At 41.0% G+C, this 21501-nt stretch overlaps 1 protein-coding gene across 4 annotated transcripts in view; it reads left to right on the top strand.

Annotated features, from left to right (window-relative positions):
• Nucleotides 1-21501, top strand: part of PARD3B (par-3 family cell polarity regulator beta) — a 944975-nt gene that overhangs the window by 30967 nt on the left and 892507 nt on the right. The window contains exon 1 of one of the 4 annotated variants that reach the window (XM_074364120.1): nt 19593-19619. The exons of the other annotated variants lie outside the window; for them this stretch is intronic. Within the exon in view, the coding sequence (XP_074220221.1) occupies nt 19608-19619 (12 nt within the window). The 5' untranslated portion in view covers nt 19593-19607. Of the gene's footprint in view, nt 1-19592; nt 19620-21501 lie in introns of those variants that run through there. 4 annotated transcript variants of the gene reach the window in all.

Below are 21501 nucleotides of genomic sequence, written 5' to 3'. Positions count from 1 at the left end.
GGGATTTTAGAAGCTTTCCAGTCTTTCATTTTTAAATGAGGGAATTCAAGCCTAGAAAGAGCGTGAATTTTTCCAAGGTCGCATGAGAGCAGAGACAGGATGAGATAAACAAAAGTCTCCTGACTCTTAGCTCAGGGTGCAGGAACCACTCCAGGCCTTACAGAGGGATTTTAAAACAGGGCATTGTCGACAGAGGTGATGCAAGAGTTGAGGAGGCAGACTGGCCATGGTGAGGCACCCCAGGGACCAGCAACAGCAGACAGCAGCTACATCACCCCTAGGATGGAGAGATGATGGAAGCAGGTGGTGTTTCCAGATCCCAGATGCCAGAGCAATCTTAGAAGGAGCTAGAACCACCGTGGTGGGGATGGGGGGCTGCCTGGCAGGAGCCGAGACTAATACAGGGAGCTGGAGATGTACCAGAAGCAGAGAGGGAGAAGGAGAAACATCCTCCCTTCTCTGCTCTCTGACCAACTCTGCTCTCTAGTCTTGCACCAGTATTGCCTGTTGGCCAAACCTGTTGGGAAGTGTTGTTCCCTCCAGAGCAGAAGCAGCAGCGAACCTGAGAACAAACCAGCAGGTGACTATACTGTGGTCTTTCTGAAGTGCAGAGATGCTGTGTTTGAGCAGATCTCTGTTTGGATGATGGTCCCATTAAGAAGGATCTTATGGGACTTTCTCAGTAAATTATAGGTAGAGATAAATTTTATTTTGGAGGAATAACCGTATTGAAGCAGGTGATTTCTTATATGCATTTTCATTAGTGGTGTGATCGAAAGGCTTAATACGGATGTGTACTTTTACATTACTGTCCCCTTTTTCAATTCAGGTCCGTATCTCTTTCCCATTCAGCACATTTACATTTTTACAGCCTTTATAGTTAAAATATATATCGGTTTAAAAAGACCCATTGGCAATCTTATCTGCACTAAATCTTAAACATTTGTTCCTTTGAGAACTAGTTACTTTCTAGATGTATCACCAAAGCCAGATGATTCCATAAATATATATGAGATGACAGACTTTGCTTTACTATACCATTTAAAGGCATCTTTAAAGAAAAATGGAATTATAGCACACTGCATTTTATTTGTTCTGCCTGATGGGCCAAGTACTTTGCACCCAGCGGAGCTAAGCCCTGACATCCTGCTGTTCTAACAGTAGCTCCCCTGTAGTGTGCTGCATTCTTTAGACTTGGATAATGAGTCTGATGTCATATAGGGAGCTTTATTAAAATAAATACAATACCATAGTTCCTTTCTAATGGCACTAGGATTAATTCGTTGTAGATGTATACCTGACACTCTTTGAATCAACAGACGTAGCAAAGAGGCTTCAGCTGGTGACACCACAGGCAGCGAGTGGGTTTTCAAAAGTGTGTCCCGACCCTGACATCAGTGTCGGTGTTAGGCATTTCTGCAGGTCATGATCTGAAGACCTGTGTCTCTTTTAACCTACCTCACTGAGCTGCCGTGAGAGCAATTAAAACGGGCTTGCCCCTGTTAAGAGGGTGAAGCTACTTAAACACTGAGGATGCTTTGCCAAGGCTGCCAGCGAGGGAGCTGCAAGAGTCTGGCTTAGAATTGGTTCCTAATTTCTGGCCTTTTGCTTGGATTGTCAACTTACAGATTCCAGTAGTGTGTTCTGACTTTGTTTTTCCTCTGACTTACTCTGTGCTGAATGCAAGCTTTCACTATCAAAAAGAGCATACCGGCCTGGGATGTCCAACTTGCACATGTCTGCTTCCTCCCAACAAGTCCGCGAGGAAGTTTCACCATGGAGGCATTTCGTGGCTCGTCTATTATTTATTTGTTAATTGGACTGTTTTTAGTGATGGGGGATCTTATATTTTAACATAGCCCATGAAATATTAATAGTAATTATTAAATAGAATAAATCTCAAACTTTAAGTATTTTGTAGCATTGTCTAATTTAAAAAATCCATGTGACCAATGCTGATAAATGTGGCATGTTCTTGTGATTTTTTTTTTCACTGCCATTGTCTATTTTGAACAGAAACTGGGGACAAGGGTATGTAACAGTTTCTTCTCAAGGTGTATAGGGGTGCTGGATAATGGCACAAAACCAGGTCTTCCAGACTGTATTATATAATACAGTGCAATCTAATAATGGAAGGGAAGCATTTAGTTTTAGGAAGCTACTGACTCTTCATGTCTGTAAAACTGTGTGTGTGTGTGGGGGTGTGTGTGTGTGTGTGTGTAAAAACTGGGAGGAATACCGATAGTGCTGTAGAGGATGTGCCAGTAAGACTGAGGACACACAACTTACATGGGAAAGCCAGAAAGCTCATTCTAAGAGAGATGTTTAGAGTGTAAATCTCATCTTTTATAGGATATATGGAAGAAAAAAAGCCATTTTGTGATGGTTAATTCTGCTTATATAATTGCATTATTTAAAACAGAGAGATTCTTTTAAAAAAATTGAATTTTCTATTCTCCACCTACCTTAATTACTTTTAGGGGGCTTTTATTCATTGTAGGCAGTGGATTGTCCACAGATAATGGAATTGTTGGTAGATATGTTCACTTTGGAGCTGTCCTGTAGTCGAAATGTGAAGATATTTGGGCTGCTTATGAGGGTATTTAAATACAAGAAGTAGCTTTTCATGTTTTGGATTGAAAGCAAAGAAAGCCACTTCATTGATTCTCAATTCATTTTGTAAAGCCCCGAATTACTAAAATTAAGTTCATTCAGCTCAAATATAATGAGTCATTTTCTGTTCAGCTTCAAGGGAGAAGAGCAGACCCTGGGTCATCTCATTTGGTTTTTTATTTGCTCACACACCTTTCATAATACTCTGAGGGAGGGGGTGCATTAGAATTATTGTGGTTTTGATTGAAGTAGGAAAAAAACACAGTGTAACAAGTCACGGTATCTGAATTTAGACCTTAAACCAACTGCTTCTCACATGGCTGTGTAGACTTCAGTGAGCTGGGCCTAGATTCTCTTGGTCAGATTTAGATCAGATTTAGAATTCTTTCATGCAGAACAAGCTAAACAGTATGTGGGAGTGACAGGAACCCATTTATCATGCACATAATGAGAGCAAGCTGGCCTGTAATAACACAATGTTTTTTTAATAGTGAGGATGCTAAAACATCTGGAGTAAGCAGGTAACCTGTGCATTTAATTCAAGGACTGAATCATAAGAAGGCACTTTAGGGAAGGCCCTTACCATTATGGAGTGCTGGATTTTTCTACTTTGGTTCTTGTAGAAACTTTCATCCCCTAGTATTTGAAATGCAAATATTTCCACTGGGCTTTTGGTATCTTTTATGGTTTTCAAAGGCACTGCATCATTATATTTGGTAATTTCATTTACTTTGCATAATTGTTCCTAATCTTTATTTTTGAGATTAAATCTTCTTCTAGAATACTTCAGTGAAAGGTTCTTTTCTTTTTATACTTGGAATACATCACTTAAATGGATTCCTGCGTTTACTTTGAAAACAAAGAAATTTAAATAAAAATTCTTTCTCCAAATGAAGAACAGTCCCTGGAGAAAGTTTGTTTTTTTTTTTTAAAACTAGAGTCATAACATCTAAAATTAGAAATTATTATCAGTCCTCCTTCGATGCAGAGAACACAGAGCTGGGGCAACTCTACTTCAGTCTAAAAACCCCCTGTTCCTTCGAAATCCCTCCTAAAATGTGGTTTCCAGATGGCTCGTGGCCTTGGTGTTCTCTCTTAAACTCTTTTGTATGCCACATTGAAAGAAAAAAGCTCAGCAGATATATTAAAATTTTAAAATGTTAAGACCAAGCCTCACTATGAGTGCCTAGGGGAGACCCATGCAAGTGGACCAGTGGAGGCTTCGACAGGACTCTGCCCTCAAGGGGCTGCATACAGTCTTGACGACAGCACGTGTTCATGTGCTACAACTGGGGCGGAATAGAAGAGATCCTGTCATTAGGTCATTTGGTGGCAAAACCCATGTTAAAATATAAACGCAACAAGCAGCGTGCTTGGGAAAGGAGGGGGCGGAGCTGGACCCTGACAGACAGGTGGGGCGCAGAGGCACGAGTGTGGGAGTAGATCCCGGAGCAGATTTGCAAGGAGGCTGATCTGACTGAACGGTATTCATGCTGGAGGGTAGTAGTAATAAGGGGGAAGAGAGGAAATAAGACCAAGAACCAAGAGGCCTCAGATGCCACTCTGGTGACATTGAACTTGACACTGAATTTACTCAGGAGCCAGTGTCGGCTTTCACGAGCTGGTGTGACTGAATGAAGGCAGAGCTTTTATCAGGATTCATCTGTCTGGGGGGTTTAGAATACCCTGCAATGGGAAGGAATGGAAGACCAGATACAGCCGTTGCTCAGGGTTCTAGGCCCTGAGCACATGTTTGATGCAAGTAGCGAGGTCCAGCTGAGGATGGATAGATCAGAAAGGAGAAAATTAAGAAGAATGTGAAGGGTTGTTGGAAGTAACCCGTGACAGAGAATTTGGGCCTTAAATGACCACGATTTCTGATGTAGGTGGTAAAGGAAATGTTGGGGCCATTGACAAAATGAGGGTATCAGGAAGGGAATTACTTTGTTTCATACTTCAGGGGCGAAGTAAAGAAACTGACTAGCTGCGTGCTCTTGGGTCGGTCAACTTGTCTGTATTAGATTCTTCATGGAGAAAATAGGCGTGTGACCCCTCTCATCTTAAGGTTATGGTGAAGACCAAGTGAGAGAGAGGAATGTGACAGTCAAAATAAAACAAACAGACAGAACTTCAAGTTTTTACAAGTGCAAGATCACAAAGTTTAAAGGAAGTGGAGTAATAGGAAAAAATAGGGAAATGGGTCTGATATGAAACATGAGGTGAAGATGTGATTATCTAACTGTTTGGGAATTTATTTGCAAGGACTGGCTAAGGGCCTCCAAAACCATCTTCTGCCCTTTGGCCAAAATCATCTTTCTAAAAACAAATCAGGTCCTTTTTCCTTCTTAAAATGTTTCCTTGTCCATAGCATGAAACTCTGTTCCCTGAGTAAGACCTAAAATCTCTTCACATTGTGGCCCCAAAATACTTAAAAAAAATTATACACTGAACATTATTTAAACACCCACTCACTATATGGCAGGCATTGAGCTGGGTTCTTAAGATACTGAGGTTGGGAGGCATGGCCTCTACCGTCAAGGAGCTCACTATCTAGGTGGGGGGTGCATATTAGTAAGTGGGTGATACAGACCAAGGGAATGGGGGGCTGTAGAAAGAGAAGCAGGGGAACACCTGATGCAGACATCCTCTCTGAGGATAGAAATGAGGCCGATATCAGGGAGGGCTTCCTAGAGGAGGTGCCAAAGCTGAGTTTTTGCATAGGGGTAGGAGTCAGCCAGGGGGAAGAAATGAGGGGTGTGGGTGGAGGAGGGTGTTTGAGGGTGTGCCTAATCTCCTTTGAATCTCATCACCCAGTTACTGTTTCACATAGAACTTTAGTCATGCTTAATTACTGTTAGCCATTTCTTAAATATGGGAAAGAAGTGGGTAATGGTGGGGGAGTGGTCCTGGACCATAGGACGGGGACCGGAGACCGAGACCAGGACTCCTCCAGACAGATATACACGGAGCAACCATATAACTTACTATTCAGACTGAGGTGCTTTGAGGAGTGAGAGAGAGTGCTGTTAGTCATTGTGGCTGGGATACAAGTATAAACTGGGGCTGTCCTGGGTATATCAGGATGCTCGGTTGCTCTAGGCAGAGAACCTTCTGCTGCTGTGGTCACACCATCATAGCAAGCCTGCTCCTGGCTCTGACCCTCTCCCTGTTGGACTGCTTTTTGGGATGAGCCCATGATCCAGTTCTGTAGGAAAGCCTCCTTTATTAGAAGAATGAGGACTGAAGACTGGGTATGGGCATAAGTCCCCTCCTGCTCAGGAGTGGCAGCAGCTGTCACTGGGCTGCGTGGGTGGGTGGTGTTATGGGAAGCCTAGTAGGCAGCAAACCCAACATGGTCCCCTGTTTCAACAGTCAAGATTGGACCCTATGGATGAATTGGGGGTGAGGGGCGGGGACTTGCTTCTTGAGAGTCAGAGCCCTGGTTTCCAGTCTGCTGTGGATTAGCTGCTATCCTGGGTGGTCTCTTCCCCTCCCTGTCTCGTTGGGACTGTGAAGAGGGCAGGAGGAGATGATGACGATGCTGGTCAGGTGGACACTTCACTTACAGATGCTTTGTTCATTCTTGTCGATAAGGGTGCTGATGCTGATGGTCAGTCATTAAGAGCCCTTCCTCGCCTTCTCCTCGGTTTATGGGTGTGAGGTTCAGACTTGCATGGCTGGGGCAGGGAGACGGGAGCTGGAAACATGCCTTGAGAGCATCTCTGTCTTGTGGCTGCTCTAGTATGAATGCAGAAGGCTTTGCTTGTGGCCAGAAGACAACACGGACTGTCTCCAGGAAAATGTAGCTTATAGTTACCAGAACTTCCTTTTAGAAGGACTGTGACTCAGCCTTTTTAATGAACTGTCCAAGTTTGATTGCCCCTGTGTTGAAATACCTCTCATTAAATGAGAATTGGTCAAAATATTTGTCCTTTCATTCATAGGAAGGACTGAATCGCCATTCTTTCCCCTCTGAAACTGAATGACAGTAACAAGGATTTAAATGTGTTTTCAAATAATATATACAGCATAAAATAGGGTTTTGTTTTAAAGATCGGCAGTCCGTATTGTGGTTGTCTTCAGCATTTTTTTATACATTTAATATCTCCATTTGGGGATTCAATAACTTAAATGGGAAAAAACTGCAATTTTAATAATAAGCCCAGGTTGATTGCCTACTTTGTCTTTTGTATTAAAATGAATGTTGCAATTACTATGTATTAATATCCAGTAAAACTACATTCTGTTTTCATTTGGTATGAAAAAGGATTGCTTCCGAGCAAGCGCACACAATTTATCCTGGTAAATAAAATAATTCGAAGTGTGTGTGTATATGTTTATTATGAAGCCATCTTTCAGAATTCACCAAATGGAAAGAGAGGGAAGCTGATTGTCTTTTATTGTGGAGCTGACAGAATGTTTATTAATGGCCATGGATTTGAAATGAGCATCTTACTAAATGGAAGTCTTGGGCCAACCTCTGACCCTTTTGTCTTAAAGGTTTGAGAACAGATAATATGAAAGAATACCAGCTCTTTTCCAGATGGCTGCATGCCTGATGTTCCTTTATGTTTAGCTGTCATTCAAATATGAATGCCCAGTGATTATAAGTGTCTCTTTCTCTTTTCTGGACTGAAATGAAACCTTTTATGCATTGTGTGTTAAAACAGATTAACTGTTTGGCTCATCAGTAGGGAAATGAGAACAATAGCTGCCAGCTCAATGGTAGAGTAAAAGAACGTCCTTTGGGGTTTAGGGGCTAAGGTTCACAAGCAAATGGTGTGTCCAAGTGTCAGGCTTGGGAAAGATGGGTGAGTTAGAAAAATAGTTCTCCTGAATTTTAATTTTATAACTGCATCTGGATGAGGGTGGTAGTATTTTTTTTAGAAGCATGCAGGGTTAAGATTCAATTTCCCATACTTTTACATACACTTTTCAGTTGGTCCATCATTAATTTCTTGGAGTTCTGCTGTGCAAGATGAATTAAAAATGATGTGTTCATATATAATGACATGTGTCTTATCATGCAGGCATAATGCAAAATTACTGTATAATGTTTTCCTACGTTCTAAAACATGCTATATTCTAAAAATGTGCTGAAGTTGTCTTTTTAAATGTACATATATATATACAGACACCACATATATATATTTTCAGATACCTATAGTGGAATAATTTGAATCTCATTTTTTTACACTATTACTAGCAATTTTGTGATCTGAAAACCAAGTAAAGGTGGACGATGATCATTTAGGTGTGGTTGCAGTGCAGACCCGCCTGGAGGGCACTGGTGAAACTGATGACCCCTCAGTGACCTCTGCACTAGAGGCGACGTAGGAGATGGCTGGAGGCCAAGGGTCCAAGGGGACCAACCGCATCCATTGTAGGAAGCTAGACTACTTTGAAAAACGCGTGGCTCCCTTATATTCTCAGCAGTCGAGTAGGAGGATGGCTCTCATTTTCCCTGAAAATCCACAGAATGAGTTAAGTACAATATTTTCATGACCTAGTGTTAGAAAAAGAGCAAGTCTGATCCATTTATTTAACTCTTATTTGAAATGATTATTTTCATGATAAAGGGTGTGCTTCTGTTGTAGTGGTTCTTCTTCATGGGAAAGCCCGCCATGAATATCTGTTGTTTTAAGTAACAGTTGTGTTTCCTTAAACACTCATGATGAAAATAAGCTTAAATAAAATCGTTTGCTTTTTCACTTTTGTTAATTTGTCTTCCTGGAATACTTTTGATGTTTTAAAATTTTTATGTGTCCTTTTTTATGACTTATGCCCAGTTTTTTAATAACAGCTTTACTGAGATATAATTTACATAGTATATAATTCACTCATTTAAAATGTAAAATTTAATGACTTTTAGTATTTTCAGAGCTTTGTGTCTATTGCCACAATCCATTTTAGAATATTTTCATTACCCTCCCCCCAGAGAAACCCCATTCCTCTTACCTGTCATCCTCTAAGCCCTCAGCTCCTGGCAACCCCTTGTCCGCTTTCTGTCTCTGTACATGGCCTGTTCTGGGCATTTCATAGGAATGGAGTCATGCAGCCCACTTGTGGGTTTTTTGGTGATTAACTTTCTTTCTCTTGGTGTAATGTTCTCAAGGTTTATCCATGCTATCCTTTTTATGGCTGAATAATATCCTATTAGATAGATGTACTACATTTTGTTTATCCATTCATCTGTTGAGTGACATTTGGATTGCTGTATTTGTATTTCTGGTAATTTATGTGTTTTTCTTTTCTTTTCTTTTCTTTTCTTTTTTTTTTTTTTTTGGTCTTTGGATATTTATCTTGCACACGGTGTGGCCTCTATTAGGTTTTAACAGATGGCAAAGCTTTGGATGTTACATATAAGCTGTGGCAATGACTAAAAGAGCACTGTGGAGCCGAGAGCTGCTATCTCAGGTCTTGCACAGAATCCAACAAAATGCCCATGGACAGTGAGAACAGCGAGAATGTAGAGCCCTCGATGTAGCTGGAGGCTCCCCAGCATCCAGCGTACATAGCAGAGCAGTGTGTGCAGGGAGAGGGTGGTGGTGGCGCTGTGCAGATGGGCTACTGTGTCTTGTACTATCCTCCACGGCACCAGATCAGTTGGCATCAATACATGCTTGTGTGTGAACCCTTGTGTACAACACCGCCCCCCCCCCCCATTTACTGTCTTCAGAATGGCAAATACTCTAATAGTCTGCAGGCTCCAAATTCTCCCAAGGTATTAAAGTTGGAGGGAGGGCACTAATCTAAAACTGTTATATGTATAATGACAATAATCCCAGTGCACTCAGTAGTTTATATATATTTTTATTTGAGTTCACTTAATTGTTCTAGGTAAGTACTCAGTAGAGCAAGGAGTGATCTCATTTGCCAGAAAATTCAGGAAACAGAACTGACTCAGACTCTCTTGGCCAGCCAGCAAGGAGAAACGGGACCCCCGGTCCTGCAAATGCGGAACTTGTGCTTGTTCTCAAATATCTGCCTCAAAACCTGTTCTCAAAACCTCTGCCTTCTGCCTTGATCTCCCTGTCTCCCTTTTGCTAATCATGACCAGCACAATCTACAACTTTAGTGGCGGCATCTGTGTTTTAGTGTGAAAATGTTCTTACTGAAAACTGTCATTAGGGAACTCAATAATAGTGTCTTGACTGCTCTGTCACAAGTGCCAAGATCAGCAGTGACTGGGGCACTCTGGATGTCACAGAGTGGTCCCATCAGTCCAGAACTGTATAGATGAAAGGGTCTAGATTGAGGAGTCAAAGTAAAGCAGATACTGGGTGAACAGGATTTCATGAGGTTATCCTCGTTAATCCATGGGAATGGGATCAAACGCTAAAGCCGGAAGATGCAGGACTCTGCACACCTTACTAACTGAATCATTGGCTTGCTCTTTCACTCACTACCAAGGCTTCCTGTACATTTTAGTAAATGTAGCATCGATTTATAATAGCATTTCTCTAATATGATGAGAAATAGACTGTGTAGAGTCCTTCTCTTTAGGGTTGACCAACACGCATTCTCACAGTAACAGCAGAGAATTACGATGATCATCACTAAGAAGGATGTGAGAGGAATTCAGAGAGGGTGACAGTAGTGGCCACGTGTGGAGAGTTTGCTGTGTTGGGGATAGCAATACACAGATTGAATCCTTACAGCCATCCTTTGAGTAGGTTCTCTTAGCTCCATCTTAACAGGTGAACAGGTGAGAAGTAAGTTAGTTTGCCCAACACCAAACATCTAACCAGTGGGGAGGCAGACCACCTGGGCCCCGGAGCCCCAGGCACAGGTGTAGGTCCCGGTGTTGACCTGCTGCCTGTAGCACTCAATCCCGCATCACCCTTTCCCCATCACCGCTGAGTTCTGTGAACGCGCCTTCATAGCGAAAGTAGTATTTTTCTTTCTTTCTGTTCGATAGATCTGTTGATGGTTATTTTATTCCTTGACCTATGAAAGTAATGCATACTAATTGGAGGAAAAATTCAGAAAGCACTATGGAGAGAAGACAAAAAAAAAAAAACAAAAAAACCACCCTTGAAATCCTGTCATGTAAATAGCACAGAATTAAAGGAAGGAGTCTTCAGCTATGATGCTGTCTGCGAGGTGGTTTGATCGGGTGCCTTTGTGAATCTTCTTTAACCATCACTGTCTATAAGGGCAAAAGTCCAAATGTTGCCTGCAGTGACCTGGCGGGAGAAATGCCTATTCCTTGGGGTCATGAAGCTGTCTTACAGAAAAGGCTCGCTCTAAGAATTTCCTGGAGTTGTTTGCAGGTTTGCTCTTTGTTTCACAGGGTGCTCAGATGCTGCTTCAGAGCAGGAAATCCTGTTTGATCCTTGGGGTACCTGAATTACACCTTAGTGACGTGGAAGTTTCTTTGTTTCTATAGGAAAAGGCACTCAGACTATCTGCCTAAGATGCCGAGAAGGCATCAGCTTCCCTCTGCTGTCTCCAAAGGAGAGCGAAGGCTGGTTTGCCCCACTTCATCCCATGCCCCTCCCCTACTGACAGTTGAAGTTCTTTTTTTGAAACTTTGATGTGGATCCCATGATGAGGCCAAGCACTGAACAGATGAAAAACTGAGATGGAATCTGAGAGTTCTGACAAGGATTTGCATCACTGGGGATAGTGTGTTAAGCCAGTGGTTAAGGGTTTGGCTCCTGCCCTCACTTCCCCTGGTGCTGGTGAGATTTCTGCCTCTGTAGAATATTGGCGGTGGGGAATGAGGGGGAGTATGGAAGGAAGCAGTTGGGTGAGAATAAAGAAACAGTTTATAGAAGCATATCAAGTATTATGGATGCTTATTAAGAGGTGGGACATTTATATATTTTATCCAATTGAAATGGTCATTTTGTAAGGCCTTTTTATCACTGTGGGACTGAGGAAGCTGTTTCAAACAGTGAAGTGTCTTTGTGTAAAGCGACAGATAAAAATAAGGGCATATGTCACAAGTTTCACGTCTTCTTACTTGGTCTTATGTTTTGTAATAATCAGACCCCTGGTTAAAATTGAGACTCAGAATTTTATTTTTAAGAGAAATGGGAGAATGCTGTGCCATTGGGCACAATGTGAATTCTTCAGTGAAACAAAGAAATAGGATTTTATTCATTCTCTCAGCAAACTTTTAAAATTGTGAGCAACTGATTATTCGCAGGTGCTGTGCTGGATGCTGTGAGCAAGACGTGCTCTGCTGTCGTCAGGTTCTCTGACTACTGGGTATAAAGACAATTAAATTAAAACAATACAGTGAGTCTTGTGATGGTGTTTTTTTTTTTTTTGATAGAGAATGAATCTCATAAATAATTACATTTAGAATTATGAAATCATGGGATAAAGGAATATGATGTCCTCAGTTTTTATTATCGAATAACCAGTTTCCTCTTTTTTTAATTAAAAAAACTTTATTATGAAAAATTTCCAGCTTATACATAGAATAGAGTATGAGCCCCTCACCCCATGTGTCTGTCACCTGGCTCTTCTAAGCATCAGTCGCTGGTCAGTCCAGCCCCGTTTTTTATACTTTTTCTGTCTATTTTGTTCCTACTTATTTGTCCTTTCAAGAGATGCTGAGAATCTTGCAGCAGGGCTTCTTGTGTGATAAGGGAGCTTTATTGAACATTATCTTCCAAGTCACTTCTTGTATCTTTTTTATTTTGCCAATCTGGAAACAGAGAATGCACGACACATGGCTATTTTTTAAGTTCTTTCTTTCTTTCTTTCTTTCTCTCTTTCTTTCTTTCTTTCTTTCTTTCTTTCTTTCTTTCTTTCTTTCTTCCTTCCTTCCTTCCTTCCTTCCTTCCTTCCTTCCTTCCTTTCTTCCTTCCTTCCTTCCTTCCTTCCTTCCTTCCTTCTTTCCTTTTCCTTCCTTCCTTCCTTTCCTTCCTCCCCTTCCTTCCCTTCCTTCCTTCCCTTCCGTCCTTCCTTCCCTTCCTTCCTTCACTTCCTTTTCTTTCCTTTCCTTTCTTTTCCTTCCTTCCTTTTTTTTTTTTTTTTTTTTTTTTTTTTTTTTTTTTTTTTAGCAAAAAGACAATAAAATGGTTATTTAACTCCCAGGTTTGAAGCTGAATCCTGCTGCTTGTCAAGGGGCACCTTTTGCTGGCTTTAGAGTTTCAGAGGTTTGTTTGCCTGGTGGAAAAGTATATGGAGTGTTGGTTGCAAAAAACCTGTAGCAGATGCAAAAACATAGAACACCCTTCAAATAATCTTTCAGCCAGGCCAAGCTTAGCAAGAAGAAGAATTGCAGAGCAGTTGTATTTGTGGTTTATATTTATATACGTGTGAAGGTAGCAATTTCAGAATTCTAAGGAATTAAGCTGGCTGGAGAATCGGGCATGGGAAATTGACCTGCCTAATTCATTGGCTCAGTTTTTGTGGTGCTTGTGATCTGTGATGGGGACACTATTCCGTAGCACTGTGTAATGCTTCCACAACTCATTACTGAGAATGGAATAATTTTTCTTACATGGCAGGGGCTAAGGCAGATTTTTTCTGGTAGAGATTTGAACCATTGATAAAGCCTCCCTGATAGTCCCATTGTGGAGGCTGTTTATTTGCTGCTGAGATTTCCTCTGAAAATGCTTTCCTTCTTTCTTTCTTTCTTTTTTCTTAAAAAAAACCTCATCTCTCCAGGCAAGGTAATGGGAACTGTGAGAAGCCAGCACAAGTCACGTCAGCTTAGCCCTAGAATGTGGCGAGAACGCAGTTGTTTGCGCAGGATTACACGGCTGGCACGGGCGAACGTGCTCTGCAGACTCATTTCAGTTCTTAAACAGCTCAGTTAGCGACGCAGGGGAACGGGTGATGTTGACCCTTTTCTACTCTTGGGTAGACAGTCTTAGGTGGGCCAGGGAGCAGGGAGCTGGGACTGGAACGCGTCTTCTCTGCTGTCTGCATGACTCGCTGTCCCAAGGAGAGCATGGCACGTTGTTGGCGCTTGGTATTTGTTTGAATAAATGAGAGGGATGAATGGAAATATTCAGCTTTTTTCCAGATATGCTTTATAAAGCCTTAGTATTAGGAGGAGATCTTTGGAAGAGAGTTCCGTGGACAAATAAGTTGGAAAATGTTAGCCTCTGGTAGACTCACTGAGGGTTTTTTTGTCTTGCGACGAAGAAAAATCATTTTACTTTTGTTTAATCCAGTGTATAAGACCATATGATTGTGGTACCTTCCATAGCATGTCTATTCATGTCACACAGAATTACTGTTATGGATAAGAGCCTGTGGAAATTCAGCTCCAAATGAACAGCTTTCTAGCGTATTTGGCATTTACCAGTTAAGACCACCAAATCAAAAAATTAAGCTCAGATCTTGGCCTCTGCTTTTGTCTTAGTGTCATTCCTTTAGTTCCCATGTTGAAACCTCAACTATCTTCTCTAACTTGAGGATTTAGACTTCACATTTTCTGTCCCTACTTATTTCCTGCGTTATTCTTTTATTTGGGCATTAAAACAAACTTTTTCTTATAAGAAAAATACAAGTTTAAGTTGGAAAATTAAAGAAATATAGATAGGTAAAACAATCTTACTTAAAGTCCCATTAATGGAGATAACTGTGCTTTATTTCTATGTTGTTGTCAATCTCCTTTAGAGCTCAGACTAGAGGTAGATTGCCTGGGTTCAAAAGCCAACTCTTCCACTCACTGGCTGTGTAGCTTTAGATAAGTTATTTAGCCTTCAGCCTTAAAGACCTCATCTCTAATATGGGGATAGTGACAAGGCCCCTATAACGGGGTTGATATGAGGATTAAATGAATTAATATATGTAAAATGCTTAGAACAGTACCTGGCAGAATTTGTATAAGAGCCAAATTAAAGAAATAATGTGTATGCATTATATATGTGCATACACGTGTGCATGTATAATATTACATAGTTTGCACACATCGCAAGTTATTTAAGTAGTACACCATGTTGGATGTTTAGGTCATGATGGATTTTTCACAATGATGAACAGCTCTGTTATGAATACCTGCCCCTCAGATTTTTTTGAGCATCCGTCATTATTTCCTTAGGTTAATTTCTTAAATTGGAACCACTGGATCAGTGGATGTGAATGTTTTTAAGACTTGGGTACAGTCTTCCTACGGAACTTGGTAAGACAGCCAGTCAGTGCTGCTCACAGCTGTGTTTGGGGCACCTATCTTTTTCATTTTTGTCAATTTGGAGGGTAAAACATTTTCTCATTAAAAAAAAAAACAACTCTACTAATGAAGTTAGTTTCTGCCATATGGATGGATTGGCCACTTGCGTTTCTTTTTGTTTGTGGCTATTTACAGTTTGAAAGAAAAAAAAATGGACAAAGGACTTTTTTTTTTCTTTTGTGAGAACCCTTTTTATATTAAGGATTTTCATACCTTATCATTTGTTGTGAATATCCCCTGCATCCTTTCCCCCTTTTCTTAGTCTTTGTACGTATTCTCCCATTTCTTCACTATATTGCCTGGATCCAGACATTTCTACCTTTTTTTTTTTCTAGTCTAGCGTCTAGCATAACTTAAGTGAACATTTATGTAATACTAGCACTAACACTCTCTGCAGAATATCTTTAAAAAAAAAAAAAGGAGTCTACAGAGATGAAATACCAGTTGTTGAAGGGCATAGGACAATTTTTGAATTTTTGTCTAGTGAAGAAATGCCTTTGAAATTCTTTTTTTGTCCTAGAACTGAAGCGATAAGGTTTCAATTTTTTAAAGTAACATCTCATTCATATTTCATGCTTTTGTGATGCTGACCAGTACTTTATTGGCCTCTCTCTACCATTTTATTTGCAAAATGAGTTATATGCAATGTGAGACTCATAATATTAAATGACTTTTATGTAGACTTACTGAGCTAGATGGTTGAATCTCTTTGTCCATTTGTTAAGTTTAAAGTACGTTTTTTTTCCCCTGAATACATCTGTTAATGATGAACTTGAAGCTTTTGTTTGTTACCCCACTGGGTAAGAATGCAGTAGAGAGATTTCTTTTCAAGCATTGATCTTTAAGCACATTTCCTGGATATAGACCTTAAGACCTCTATTTTATAATAATGGAAGTAAAATATTTGATGCATTGAATCTTCTCATGCATATAACCTCGTTTTCTACTCCATTTATTTGATAATTGTTTCATCATTTCAAATTCAATTTGTAATAGCAATGAACACTCTTTAATATTTTTCTAATAAGGATTAGTTGGAGAGGTTAATATGGTCAGAAATTTAAAGAAGCCCAGAGTCATCTTAATGAGTGTCAGGTAATTAACCTACATGAATAGATTAAAGAAATCAAGCAGGCACACTGATGGGTTTTCCTTTCAAGTTCAAATTTAGAACATCATCTGTGCAGTGGTTAGGTCTTACACATTAGATGGTGATTGCTATATTGTTTTTTAATATATAAAAAACTTAATAGTGAAGCCTTATTAGAATTATTCATCAAATTTGATTAATTGAAGGATGATTATGATATGTGATAGGAATATTGAATTCTTATATGTAAATTATATATTTTTTAAAATAAATAGGCTCTCCCCAAAATGAATTTGTTCATGAATCAGGAACCAGTGCTTTAGTATGTCAATCTCCCGTTTCAAGAAAAAAATCATAATGAGAAACTGAAGCAGTTTATGGGTGCTTAATTTAGGTCTAAGAAACTTGATGAAGGTGATTGTTGCTGTTATCCTATGAAAGCTATTGTTCAAATTTAGATGAAAATTTATCTGTTCCAGTGGTGACCGTAGGATTAAAAGAAAAGTTCTGGAAGTAATCTTGAAAGCAAGACTTCACCTTCTAAAGTTATTCAAACATGAAATTTATCTTCTTAAAGAATTGAAGAAACTTATGGCAATTTCTCCTTTATTTAGTGAATTATAGTAAACTTCATATAAACGATGTGTTTTTCTGGCCCTACTAAAGGCAGTGTGCAATCTTCTTTTCTTTTCTTTTCTTTTTTCTTTTCTTGTTTCCTTTTCTTGTTTTCTTTTTTTAAGAACTGTGGCAATTTTAGAGCTTGAAGAGGCGAACACCAGAGATTATGAATATTTATCCCTTCATTGAGGGGAGTTATTTCTGGTTGAGGGTAAGTAGCACCTTCTTGGAGAAAGAGACAAAATCTGGGTTTGTATTCCAGCTCTGCACTTGCCTTCAGCCTCAGTATTCTGTTTCATACAGTGAGAACACAGCTTCATCACATGGGCAAGATAAATGAGATATTGCTTGTGAAACACTTTGTACATCTGCTAAATGATATAAATATCAGATGCTTCATTGTTTGCTTTTAGGTGAAACTTTTCTTGTCACTCACTCTTCAGTGTGTCTTCTCCTTGCTAAATGCACTCTTTCATTTAGCTTAATTTTCAGTCTTTTCATTCTCTTTTGCTACAAACTCTGCCCAAGAATTTTCTTAAATAGTAGCACAAAGAAACAGTGAAAATCAGACTTGTATCAAGTTCACGGGATGGTAAGAATGTTATAATTAGTTCTATACACACCATTTCTAATCTGTGACAAGTAACATGTCCATTTAGTTCAGAATGTTGGGTTTCAATCTGGATTGTGGCCAGTTTTTCATTGTCACAGACCGTATGGCCAACTTGCACCTAACAGCATCTCTCTGGTGGGAGTCCTGACTTAAAAAGGAGACTAGGTCAAATCAGGCCATTTGGGACTCATGTGTGAACAGCTCTGTGCTGATTGTTGGTGTGGGTGGGTGAGATGAAAAGATAAAAAACACAGGAAACCTGAAAAAACACATGAAACCCTTAAACTTCATAGCCTGATTAGAAGATGACATTACATAAAAGTCAGAAGTTGATACTAAGTGTCTCTCAACTACTCATTTGGTCATTTGGATTTTATAGATTATGCTCTATTTCCCCAGCTCTCCTGGGGATGCAGGGAGCATCTTTATACTACTTTGCATTGCCATATTGACCAACACAGATGTTTCCTCTTAGCAGATGCTCAATAAATATTTTGAATCAAGCTGTAGAACCAGGATAATTATAAATCCCTCTCTACTTGTAGAAAAACAGTTTGTACACAGGTATTACTGATGCTCAGTTAATAGCATCCTCTGAAATGCTGAGAGCAAATTTACTTCTCTGAATTATATAGCTGTGTGCTCACTTACTTATCTTTTAAAGTGGTCAATAAGTGAGGCTTCTTGCTTAGCACAGGAACAAGAAGTACGGGTGGAATAGTCTTGTAAGTCAGAAAAGTTGAAAATACTGATCTTTATCATATAACCTGAGGCATCTAAGTTAATTTTCTTCTATGCCTTGATAACTCCTATTTTATTAAACTTGCTGTCAGCCTCTTTGAGAATTTGCTTAATTTTTCTGGATCTGACTTTCTAATTGCATACTTTGTATCAGAAAGGCAGTATTTTACCTGTGGTTGAAATGATTTGCGGGTCTTGATTCACCAGCATTACTTCAGGAATCCTCATAAAAAGTATTTCAGTGGTTCTTGTTAATTTCCCTGTTGGGGCAAATTAAGTGCTGAGAAGTAAAGTAATCCACAAAGTCTGAACTGTTTGGATCTCTGAGGACCATCAGGGACAGATAATGAAAACACTGAAAATGTACCCTCCCAACTTCAATATTATTTTTCTTTAGATCAGACCATAGAACATTTTTCACTGTGCTAACAATCATGTGTACCAAAAACGTAGACCCGTAATGCCTGTTAACTACGTCCTGATAGCAACTTTGCTTTATGGACTGCACTTGATACACTCCTGCCACAAGGGCATTTGGCTAATTCCAAAAGGGACTCTGCGCAGAAAGAATGTGAAGCATGCAGTGCACACCAACAGGAGTTTGGAAAAACACTTCCAAGTTCAAGTAGCGCTTCACATTGGTATGAAAGGTCCGTGTTCGTTTTCTGGCTGTTTCCACCGTAGGAGCCATGCCTCACGCCTTGCTAGGATAATTCCACCTGGGCTCAAACAAGTGATTCCATCTGGCTCATCCAGGCTCCTCTGTGGTCAGCCTTTGGGTGATTTCCTTTCATGTGACCCACTGCTACCTGGCTTGTAGTTAGTACCGTTTGCCGGGTGAGTAATACATATTTACTGAAGAGCTCTGGGTCATTTCCATCACACTTGAATGGCATTTGGTGATGAGTCTGAGAAGTCAGCTGCTGGGATGATTACATTTATCATTAATGACCTCATTTTCTAATCTCTGAATATTAACAGTGTTCAGAGAGAATATATTTTTATGGGAAATGGCCTACAGTCTTGTGCCTTTAACATCCTGAGTGCTTTTTCTCACCACGGAGAGTTGGACAAGGGCAATTCTTTGCTACAAAAGGGGTGGAGGTTATTTTTGTATAAATTCTTTAAGTATTAATATTTTTAGATTCCATTCTGGAATTCTTTGTATTAGGAAAAAAAAGTTTTAATATTAACTCAGTAAGAGAATATAATCTATGATGTGGCCAGTGGCCTAGTGCAAAAGCTAAGCTTGTTTAAAATTAACGTTTCCCTTTCAAAGCTGTTTGACATCCAGTCTTTCCAAATGATTCTTTAAAAGCAGAAATAAAAATTTACTCCTGAAAGTCATGTGCTTTAAACTGCTTGCTGAAACATGTCCAGAGATGTAAGATTTACATATTTAAAATCATATTTGACCAAAATGAGACATATGCAAGTAATTTTAGATTTTTTGGAAGGGGAGCCATTGTAATGCTTTCTGATCTGTTTCACTCAAGTGTTGCCTGAAGATCATCCCTCCAGCTTTGAGGGAATCAAGCCAAACCTTTCTTTCTCTTCTGAGTGAGTCTCTTCCTAGGAAAGCTTTTTCTTACCCCTCTCCTGCTCACACAGCAGGAAAGTGTTACTGGTTAACTGGCAACCGGCGGCTGGCAATCCCAGCTGCACGTTGGAATCACCTGGGCTCCCCGCCCCGCGATTGGCTTGGGGCGGGGCGTGTTTCCCAGCTTCCTTAGGCGGTCCTTCCAGACGCCGAGTGGAGAGCGCGCGCGGGGCAAGCGGAAACGAGCATGAGCAACGAGGTAAGGTTTTCTCTCCCTCTCTTTGTGGCAAACCAGCCCTTTCGGTTCTGTTTTTACCGCTTTTTATCGCGTAGGTGGTTTTGATTCTCGCTTTCTCAAACTTCAACGTAAAAAGCCCTTGGGGCGGTGGAGCTTGCTAACAACGCCAGTCCTTGGGCCCAGATGCACCAGCTCTGAGCAGTTCGGGGTGAAGTGAGGGCCGGAGCGCGCCCAGCGACTTTGACAGTTGGTGGAACTTGAGGATTCATTTAATAAACGATGTGCTTCCGTTGTCTGTTCCAGCCCGGCAAGCCGTTCCAAAAACGTACTGTGTTAGCATGTTTACTTTGTTACATCTCATGGGCTTGTCGGGCAAGAACGAGGCCCAGTTTGGCTGGGGGATGCTTCTGTTCCACACGGGGTCCACTGGGTGGGTTGCTTGGTGGTGAGGCTCAGCTGGTGGCTGTTCTGGAGGGTCCAAGGTGGCTGAATTCCCATTTCTGGCACCTAAGCACAGGTAGCTGGAAGGCTGCTGGGCCCAGCTGGGCCCTCTCCGTGCTCTCTTGGGGCTTTTTGACAAAGCTTCTTAGCAAGGTATTTGTACTTCCTACAAAGGTGATTTAGGGATCCTAATAATTTGCCCTGAGCTTTAGATGATTCTGGAGAGCGAGGCAGGAGCCACAGGGCTTCTAACGACCTGGTGTCAGGAGGCCCAGAGCATCGTTTCTGCCACAGTCTTTCTTGTCAAGCAAGTGCGTAAGAAAGCCGGGGGCAGAGCGGACTTCGTCCAGCTCCCTCTCAATGAGAAGGGCGGCAGAGAACTTGCAGCCAGCTCTTGGCTGCCCTTCTCTCAGAGGCAGAAGGTACGCTGCTGTGACTCCGCTGCGCGTTTCTGGATTACTGATTCACAGTCGCTAGTTACTATCCTAGTTCAGTGGCTCGTTATCTTTCACTTGCTTCGTTTCAGTGATTCCTTTTGGTATCTCTCTACGTACACACTGGTCCTCCTCCTTTGATTCACTTTATTCATGGCGCAGGTCATCTTGAAGCATGATGCTGACCGGGGACCCTCTTCCCTGAAAGTGTAGCTGGGTCTCCCTGCCTGTGTAGAAGGTGGTCTGGAGTCTGTGAGAGGAAGCCTAGTGTAGTGGTTAATGCCGCAGATCCTGGAGTGAGACTGCGGGTCCGAGTCCTGGCTCTCTGACTTCCTCCCTTGGTGACCTTGGGCGATGTTCTCCATTTGCCTGCTCTGTACTTTTCACCTGTGAAACGGGAATGCTTATAGTATCTACCTGAGCGGATGGTTAGGAGAATTGCTGCGTCATGCCCGCAAGTGCGTTGGGATGTGGTGGTGGTGTCTGTTGTTGCTGTTAATATTTTTATGATTCAAGGCCTGTCAGGCTGTGTTGCACCTTGGATTTCCACCCTTATTTCCTGTGACTCTTCGTGTAATCCTGTGACTCTTGTTGTAATCCCCGCTGCAGCCTCACTCAGCTGCCGCCTGTACTGTCTCCATGGTTTCCGTGTTTTCTGTCTTGACCTTGACTCGTGCTTCTGCCTGTCCGTGGAAAGCCGACTTCTCTTGCCCTCTCTTTTAGAAAGTGGTTTGACCGCAGCCTTTAGAGGGCTTTCCATAGATGGAAGCTGGAATCGTACTCATTTCATGACCAAAACGAGCTTATGTTTGGTCCTTCTGTTTTCTCATCTATACTTGAGGGCGATACTGTGCCTTTAATATTGGTTTTTAAAACTGGTCATGGTTCAGGAAAGGTTAGATTATGGTGCAATAACAAACAATTTGAAAACTTCAGTGGCTTCAGTTACATATTTCTGATGATGCTGTCAGCCTCTTGTGGGTCATAAGGAGATTTGCTCATTATATCATTTGGGGTCTTGGCTGCTG

Source organism: Camelus bactrianus, chromosome 5 (assembly GCF_048773025.1).
Source record: "Camelus bactrianus isolate YW-2024 breed Bactrian camel chromosome 5, ASM4877302v1, whole genome shotgun sequence".
NCBI lineage: Eukaryota > Metazoa > Chordata > Mammalia > Artiodactyla > Camelidae > Camelus > Camelus bactrianus.
This window is presented reverse-complemented; position numbering and strand designations above follow the sequence as displayed.